Source organism: Oryza glaberrima, chromosome 9 (assembly GCF_000147395.1).
Source record: "Oryza glaberrima chromosome 9, OglaRS2, whole genome shotgun sequence".
In the NCBI taxonomy this organism is placed as follows: domain Eukaryota; kingdom Viridiplantae; phylum Streptophyta; class Magnoliopsida; order Poales; family Poaceae; genus Oryza; species Oryza glaberrima.
The window spans coordinates 9,609,291-9,618,392 of NC_068334.1; the positions used below are offsets into that span (position 1 = coordinate 9,609,291).

The 9,102-nt window shown below is 41.4% G+C and overlaps 1 protein-coding gene across 2 annotated transcripts; it reads right to left on the reverse strand.

Annotated features, from left to right (window-relative positions):
- Nucleotides 1–2,368: 2,368 nt before the first annotated feature.
- On the reverse strand, nt 2,369–8,017 carry LOC127785229 (cell number regulator 13-like). 2 transcript variants are annotated; one of them, XM_052312661.1, is made up of 5 exons: nt 7,503–8,017; nt 7,160–7,242; nt 6,992–7,059; nt 5,456–5,562; nt 2,369–2,662 (listed from the first exon to the last, which is right to left on the reverse strand). In XM_052312661.1, exons 1-5 carry the CDS (start codon nt 7,932–7,934, stop codon nt 2,654–2,656), a joined length of 699 nt encoding a protein of 232 aa, XP_052168621.1. In that variant the 5' UTR covers nt 7,935–8,017; the 3' UTR covers nt 2,369–2,653. The 2 variants fall into 2 exon arrangements, with proteins under 2 accessions (XP_052168621.1, XP_052168620.1); XM_052312660.1 differs by having other exon boundaries at nt 2,369–2,683.
- Nucleotides 8,018–9,102: the final 1,085 nt, after the last annotated feature.

Consider the following 9,102-nt stretch of genomic DNA (forward strand, 5'->3'; position numbering starts at 1 on the left):
CAGAAAATAAACGATCAAGCAATCAGATGCTGTTGAGATCCAGGCTTATGGATAAATGGGACAAGAACGCAGAATTGACACGATCCACTTGGCCTTCTGGATAAGGGAGGAGTTAAGGGGGCCACCTGCCGAAAATGGGCCAAAATGGCCCAGCCCATGGTTCGGCCGAACCCCCATCGGCGCCATTGATTCCAGGTTTTGGCGTGGACGTCTAGAATGCCTCCCTCAATGACGGTTGGAGGGCAGAATGGACATCTCGCATCGCATAACCACCATAACTTCCCTATAAAAGGACTTCACTCCCTCCACTTAAACACACACTCAAGAAGAATAGCTCTCTCTCCCTCTCTCAAGTTTAGTAGTATCATAGTGCTAGTGGAGTAGGAATTAGAATAGTATTCTTAGTCCTCAGGTCTTCAGGAGAATTCGGGTATGGCTCTCGTAGCTTTCTTCTCTTCTTTTGTACTAAGACTTATTGAATTAATATAATATTCTTCTTTATACATCTTTGGTATTCTATTCCATTTATATTATCTGAGTACCGACTTCATTTTATACTTGTATCAATATAGTTGTGTAGCTAGCCTACCAGAGAGGTGCAATGGTGTAGGTTTAGTGTCTGATTACTCGGTTGCTCTATGTCATCTCGGGGGATATATAGTAGTATTTAATAATGTAGACGTGGTGTCTAGATTATTAAGTATCACTATCTGGGCATATATGCTGCAGGACAGTAGAAGTGGACCACTGATGGTTACAGCTCAGTACGGGTATTCCTCCACGTTAGTATATATTCCTAAGACAAATTACTGGGGAAGGTACTCCTCCGTATTTAGCCCCGGTTGGACAGCCATGACAGGTTGTCGTAAGGAACTCGGCAACCCGGGGTGGTCTCTCGAAACACCAGGAGGGCACTGTTAGGGGGTGTTGGTTGCATGGCTGTATACTAGCAAGTATAGTCTAAAGATGTATGTATACAAGAAGTATAGGAATAAATTCTTTTCTTATTCTTTCTCCACTTAGCTTAGATTATATTTTAGTGAGAGAATCTTAGTTCTTTCTTCTGTGTGTCACCTACCCTTTGAATTACTTAACCCCTACATAGACTTTGATGTATACAAGTAATATATAAATTGTTAGCATAGTACTCTCTTATCATATCTTCCATTGGGATTAAACAAATACGATACCTTGGAATACTCCCAGGTGAAATGCTACAATAGTATATCCGTGCGCTTGCGGATCATATCTATAACCATAAATATACTATGAATATTTATACGTCATTGCTGGGAATTATATTTCTAGTAATATCGTTAAGAAATATCAACAGTGGTAATTAAGAATGGCTAAGCCTATGTAATTCTAGCTAGGTCACATAAGTAACATAAGCTAGTCAAATTATCACCCGAGTTGACAAAGAACGGATAACAAGTAAATATGGCACAAGCGATCATATAGGTAAACCATATTCTCATGTAATTAGCAAAACATGCAATTTATTTATAAATGGTAAAACATTTTATAAAGTGGGTTCAACATGCTCAAGGGGAATGTGTGACTTGCCCTGCTTCTTCAATCAAATCTTTGGAACTCCTTCCTCGCGAACACGATCTTCCGGAAAGACGAGTTCCGAAAAGGTTCACGGGACAAACCTACAAAGGGATTTTGCGCTCTCATGGTGAAGGCAGATGATTTATGGCGCAAATCGACAAAGATAGACGAACTAGGCTAGAACTAGGTGAAAAGTAGATGTAATATTGAAAAAGCGATTCAATTGGCTAAATTGGATTGGGAGTAGATTCTGTTTTTCAATTGAACCGGCCTTATCTCTTATATAGGGGTTGGTCTTGCCTCCTACAGGTAGCACGTTCAACTCAGGATAGAAACCAATGGAAACCCGAAATATGCCTTCCCGAGTAAGGGAACCCGAGACCGGACGAAAATATATCTGAATCGAACCCTGCTGGTCTGACAGGCAACACACCGCCAATCAGACCGGTCCGTAGGCGGCGGTCAGACCAGCTCCGTGAAGGAAACCGGCACCTTCCAAATTTTAGCAATGTTTTCCTATTTAATTTCGAACCTAGGTGCCAAATTTGGGTGTAAACAACCCCTTCAATACGCTAATTAACAAGTTAATTTGAGTGTTTGGCCTTGATATTTCTACTTGCTATCTGGATGTGCAAGCAACTTGTGTAGAGTTGTTAGTATTAAGTCAGTACAACTAAAATTAACTATATGTATGATCTAGGTGTAACTATAAGGCTAAATTTAATTAAGATAAATAATTTTCTACATGTCATATAAGCCTAAATATGATTATCTTATATTGTCAAGTTGGCAAAGTAAATATAGGTATGTCCATATTTCTTTCTAGTATGTGTCATATCTATTCAAAATATTTTATATTTTGCAACGGAGGGAGTACTAGTATATATTAATACGCTTTGTTACACGTCTGAGGTTTTCAAAACCAACGAATATTTTGTGTATTTGTTCGTAACATTGTTAGTTGGTAAGCTGGCCTCCTTCATGTCAAAATCCTAGCTTCGCCACTGCTCCCTCATGGCCTCTTGTACATTGCTGAAGTACTGGAGACCTTTTCTGATCGCCAGAAGGAGACCATGCCGCCATTTCCAACTCTTCACCTCTACCATTTCTGTGAGGATAGAAAAAAGGTCTACATCAGTTTTACCTCTGCTCTTTTGCGTTTAACCTGTATGTTGGGGTTACCGGGTACAGACATGAATCATGAAAACCATTAGGTTTTTAAAAATTCTCAAAAGAAACATATAACAGGTGGTAAACATACTAATTAACTCCCATTCCCTTTTACTTCACATTTTGGGAATTAGAACAATCTCTCGACACACGTCTTATGTTACATTTAAAATTTATACTTCAAAGAATATTAAACATATAGCTATATAAAAGTGTTTCTCAGACAAATATACTAGTATAATTGTCAAGTATCCGTCCTCATATTTTTATACCAAGTGATGTTTTAAGATTTTGAATTTTTACTACCTGCATATGAGGAAGTCATCTATTTACCCGAGTCGGTATATCATCATTTCAGCATAAAAGTTAACTCATAAAAAAATTTACAATGAGTGGCATCCACTCAGCTCCTCCTAGAATCCTCCCAAATCAGTGAGCTCCTTTCTAGGTGTATTTTTCCTCTGTATCCCGAATTCTTCGACCTTCAATACCTACTAGTTTGGACTCGAGTCAAGTACGATTGCGACAAGAAAATATCAAGCTCAGTGGTTCCACATGCATATATAGGTCAACCTTGAACTCAATCTAGAATGCAGCCCAAGAATAGATAAAGGTGCATGTTAAACTTTAGGCAGATAGAGAGAGAACCAAACAAATGGAATGATGGGCTAGGAATTGACATGATGGTTGGCTGGAGCTTCCACGCATGGTGGAACTTGGTGACAACTGGCAAGCCAAGAGGTATTGGCATAGCATAGGTCAACCTTGTATTCGATCTCGGTTGCATCCCAAGCATAGACAGAGGTGGATGTTGAGCTCTGGTGGCTAGGAAGAGGTGACACAACAATCAACTGGTGCTTCCATGTGTGGTGGAACTAGGTGGCAATTGGCAAGACGAGAGGTGTTGGCATGCAGTGTAGCATAGGTCAACCTTGAACTGGATTATTGTGCATCCCAAGCATAAAAAAGGTGGATGTTGAGCTCTAGGCAGCTGGTTGGGCAAATGGCGATAAATTTAGGTAGCAGTGAAGCTGTGGAGGTGAGGAGCAGAGTGGAGAATAGAGTAACCAAATTGGTGGAGCAATTCAGTGGTCTAGGAGAAGGTGACACGATTGCCAACTGGTGCTTGGGCAGTTTAGCTGGTTCTTCCACATGTAGTTGAACTTGATAGAATATAAAGTGAATTGCCCGTCTTTTCTCATCAGTTTAAGCTTTAAGGTTGAACTGGTCGGTGCATGCAACTCAATAGAACTAGGTGGCAACGGGCAAGAAATGAGGTGTGACGCATGTACTATGACATAGGTCAACCTTGAACTTGTTCTTGAGTTTATCCCATGTATAGTCTAAGGAGGATGTCGAGCTCTAGATGGCTGGTGAGCAAATGGCAAGAAATTTGGCAAGTATTGAATTTATTGAAGTTGCAAAAGAGACAACGGTAGTGAGCAGAGTAAGGAGAACAGAGAACCAAATAGATGGAGCTAAACAGTGGTCTTGGAGGAGGTGACACGAATGCTGATTGGCATTCCCATCTTGCGCTTCCGCATTTGGTGGAACTGTGGTATGAGAATTGACAGAAGTGTCAACTGGCAAGCCAAGAGGTGTTTGCCCTATACTTGGCACAGGTCAATCTTGAATTTGGGTTCTCAAGGTGTGTGGAACTGGATTGTTGATGGCGATCCCAAACCTTGAACTAGCAGAACTGGTGGCAATTGGCAAGCCAAGAAGTGTTGATGTTTTTATGTGGCATAAGTTGACCTTGAACTTGATCTCGTGTGCAGCCCGGGCTCGCCGGTGAAAACTCCATGAAACTTTAATACTGATGAGTAAATTGATTATAAATTTCTATAGCACATACTAGTTAAATTCATGTTTGCACGGGCTCAAAAATTTTTCTGGCACCGCCACTATATACATTGGTGGATGTTGAGCTCTTGGGGGCTGATTGGCAAAAGCAAGAAATCTGCGCAGTGGGGAAGCTGTGGAGGTGTGATGGGGAATGGAGAGTCAAATATATGGAGAGATACAAGTCATACAATGATTTGAAGAGTAACAAAGACAAGATTATCTAACTGAGAATAAAAACACTTTAAGATGTTATTACCCAATGTCAAACTTTGAAAAAATAATGTTTAGTATACAATAAGAGCTCTTTTAGGGTCCAACTTACCTCCTAAGAGGTAATAATAGGCCATACCCCCATCAATCAACTAAAATGAACGGTCCAGAATAGTTTGAACACCTTAAAAATTTTCATACCGGCCTTATTTAGATCTCAAAAAATTTTGGCCAAAAACGTCACATCAAATGTTTGGACACATGGATATGACATTAAATGTGGGAAAAAACTAATTGCACAGTTTGCATGTAAATTGCGAAACAAATCTTTTAATCCTAATTACACCATGATTTGACAATGTGATGCTACAGTAAACATTTGCTAATGAAGGATTAATTAGGCTTAATAAATTCGTCTCACAGTTTACAGGCGGAATCTGTAAATTGTTTTGTTATTAGTCTACGTTTAATACTTCAAATGTGTGTTCGTATACTTCAAAAACTTTACACCCAAAGAACTAAACACACCCACAATCAAGTTCAAGGTAAAATTGCACGCCAAGATTTACCATATTTGTGCAACTTCATGTGGTTTTTTTCCCATAAATTTAGGGGATGGCAAAAAATAAATTGGACTTTCAGACAAAAAGGAATATGTATGGAAAATAATCGATACCTCCGTCAGTGAGATATAGGCCCCTCCACAATTGAACAGACTGTTTACAGCATCCTCTATCACTTGATGCCAACGGTTTTTTGCTGGTTCATGATATCCCGAGAGACCTGAGTATATTCATTAGTAGAAGAATTGGTTACATATGCATCACTACTGAGCGAAAGGATATGTTCCGCTGAATTTTGAGCACAACGGTGTGCAGGCTGTGGCATGGCTTGACGTAAAACATGTTGCTGCTTTCAAATCTAACGATATTAAACTGGAATATATTCCTGCTTAGCAGATTTGTGCTGAAACAGTTAGAACTGCTTTCCGTTGTATCATATGCTCCATCCAATATATCTTGCAACAACCGATAGTAAAAGTATTATCTAATTTGCTCATCTGTCACTACTAGAAACCCGATTAGCCCCTATCGATGCTAATTTCAGTGACGTGGACAGAACCACCTATCGGAAAAATTCAATTTCGCTGACGTGAATAGAAGACCGTCATAAAAATTCGTATTAGGCTTGATGCACTCCTTTGCGACGTTTGGTTGTGAAATTGAGGAGACTAGAAGCGTAGCTTGGGTTATTAGGCTTTGGAATACTTGTTGCAAGAACTTTGGGGTTTGTTTTGTAAGGGGTTTGAGCCTAAGTGCTCTTTTGGTGTTGGTTAAGTGAACTCTGTGTAAAGGGTGTATCTTTATACTCCCTGAATGTTGTTGGTGTTGTATATACCCATGTTGGTGTAAAGCCCGGTATCTAAAAAACATCCCTAATCTTTTCAAAAGGTTTGTTATATACAATCGACAAGTTACTGGTTTAATTAACACCGAAACAAATTAAGTCAGGATGAAGAAAGCAGAAAAACATGGTACAGATGAAGTTGCTCGCAGTTAGAGAATTCAAAGCTATTATAAGTATTTCTTTATTTTCTTTCTTTCAAGAAGGTATTTTTTATCTGGCCGTTACATTCAATCGGATATATATAGTCTTTTTAAATTAAGAACTTAATCCCTCCAACAACCAAATTTGAAATTCACTTTTATAAAGATTTAAACTCTGTACCTTAATATACTAGTCAGGTCACTGCAACACTAGACTAAATCCTCTTTCGCAACAAGCCAATTGCAACTGGCCGTCCTCCACCAGTCATCAAACAAGACCGAACCAAACATCAATAGAAGCAAGCGATGACTACCTGAACAGTGAAGTCAACGGCAAAAAAAAAAAAACAAAACAGTAAAAGTCCAACGGGGCATTCGCCAGCTTCCGCCCCTTATGCGTCCGTTTTACGTTCTCTAATGTTTTTCAAGTCATGAATTATTTGGCGAAGACAGTTTCATGGTCTCGTTCGTCGCAAAGAAAAAAGTTAATGACTCAATCGTAAGGGTTGTCGTTCAATTATAAACTAACCGCATCTGCCGTCAATGATGGTGACATAGTACTAACTGAAAGGATAAGCTAATATAAGTGTCGCACATTTTCCCAACAAAATTCCACTAGTACAGGAAAAGAAAAAGGAAACCGCGTATAAATAAGCGTAAAGTACCTGTTGGTGGTAGATCCTCATCCTCAAGGGCCAGAAATTCAGTAACTTCTCGAAGTGAGGACACAGGCCTGAAAGTTTATTTTTATTGGGAAGCACGTACGAAATCAAAGATATATACTTTGAACAAAAATGTACCCAACCACACAGAAATATCTTAATGAGCAACACCTTCCTGCTAGTGCTGAATCATCGACTGGTGGAGTTATTAGTGCTGAAGAATTGGTCACGTCCTCATGTACCTCCTCGGTGCCCTGTTGATCAAGCATATATCTGTGGCATTATCTCCAGATAGGAAAACGATATCTAGCACAGAGACACAGTAGATGCAAAAAAACAAAATAACAACCTAAAACTGATTTTTAAGGGAAAAAAACGAAATCAAAACTTGACAAGCTTTTATTTTCCTAGTCAAACAAACCTTCTAATCAACTGAGAATTTTTTTTAAAAAAAACAAACGAAGACTAATAAAGATGAAAACTCAGAAATTATCGGGATTATTATGGATGATACCCGAGCGACGACGGCGGCGGCAACCAGAGTGATCATGGGGATGAGCTGGATGTAGCGGTCAATCTCCTCCTGCACCGCCCGGAGCTTGCAGGCCACGGCCGGTCCACTGATGATTCCGTAGAGCTGACTCCTGCTCTCTTGCTGCTGGCTGCAAGACCTGACGAGCTTGTACGCGCGGAGGAGCGCGTCGTCCAGCTGCTCCAGCGGCCGCCGCGTCTCCGGCTGCCGCCTCAGCTCCGTGATCTGCAGCTTCCGGAGCAGGCCTCCGACGATCTGGACGTGCTGAGCGAGCTGCTGGCACAGATCCCGGTTGCGGCGAGCCGTGTGCGCCGCCTGCACGATCATGGCAACCAGGCCGAACGCGTCAACGCCGGTCACCTGCATCACGCTCGCTGCCTGACCCAGCCTGTCCCAGGACGAGGACGCCGCCATGTATAGATACCTTGATCAGTGCGAAGAGTGCTGGAGATAGATCCAAGAGAGAGAGAGAGAGAGAGTCGCTTGGAGTGTTGGACGGAAAGAAGCACAGGGGAAGGTAAGTAATTAGTTCAAACATGACTCCTCGAAGGCTTGACAGTACGCACAACTGCACAAGGCGACAAGAGTAACCCAACCAAGAAATTGTCCGTTCATCGTTCGGTCAATGTGATTTTGGAAATTTAACTATTTGCCACTTTTAAGATGTGGCAATTAAAGATTTGCCACTTGTAGTCTATAACATACGGGCCCTTATTTGTCTATGACATGTGCGTCTATTGGTAAATCCTTAAGTGCTAATGAGTCAAGTTGGGGATAGCTTGGTCTCGGAATATGGTTTCTTTGTTTGTTTCATGTGTAGGTGACTCGATGCCTCGGGAGAGTATTTGCGGTGATGGACCGGGAGTCGGCTTGGTGGTAAGACGATATGTCCGTGGTGGTCAGATATCATGCGGGATACTAAGGCTAGAGTTGATGCACGTGGTTGATGAAGATTCCATATGGCATACGATGGAGGTATTGTGTGCGTATGGGATGCGGAGTCGAATTTGGAAGGAGTCCAAATTTGGTACGATTGGTTATGTAAAGTTTGTGTCTTGTACTAAAGGGTTTCCTAAGGTGTTTAGAATTCTTAGTATGAGTTTGGTTTGTGGCTTTAGGCTGCCTACCTCATGTATAAATAGAGGGGGAGCGTGAGGCTTCCCAGTATGGCATGTGTATCGCTTTTCAGAGCGTGGAGTTGATAGTTTAGGTAGGGTTTCGAGTTTGGTCGAGATTTTTGTAAGGAGTGTTGTTGTTGCACTTTGTAAACACAGATAGAAGCAATAAAGTTGTCATCTACTCTGAGAGTTCTTCGATTTGTGTTTCACCGGGTTTCGGCGGTCAGACCGGCAACAAGCGGCGGTCAGACCGACGGCGCAAGGGCGGTTAGACCGGCGGCGCAGACAGGCGGCAGCAGGCGATCTCAGCGGTTCGACCGATCGATCTACATCGGTCAGACCGGCGTTCATCAGGCGGTCAGACCGGCGCATCTATTTCGGTCAGACCGCGATCCATTGATTTCGAGGGTAACTTTTATTTCCGCTAAAAGTTTTTGGTTTTTGGGTATACCAACCATTCACCC

Excerpts from the sequence above, each read along its gene's own strand:
- LOC127785229 (XM_052312660.1), bottom strand. The coding sequence starts at position 7,934 with ATGGCGGCGTCCTCGTCCTGGGACAGGCTGGGTCAGGCAGCGAGCGTG. Across the intron at positions 7,243-7,502 it reads CCGCCGCCGTCGTCGCTCGG|GGCACCGAGGAGGTACATGA; the intron begins GTATCATCCATA and ends CTTGATCAACAG. Across the intron at positions 5,563-6,991 it reads TGAGGATCTACCACCAACAG|GTCTCTCGGGATATCATGAA; the intron begins GTACTTTACGCT and ends GAATATACTCAG.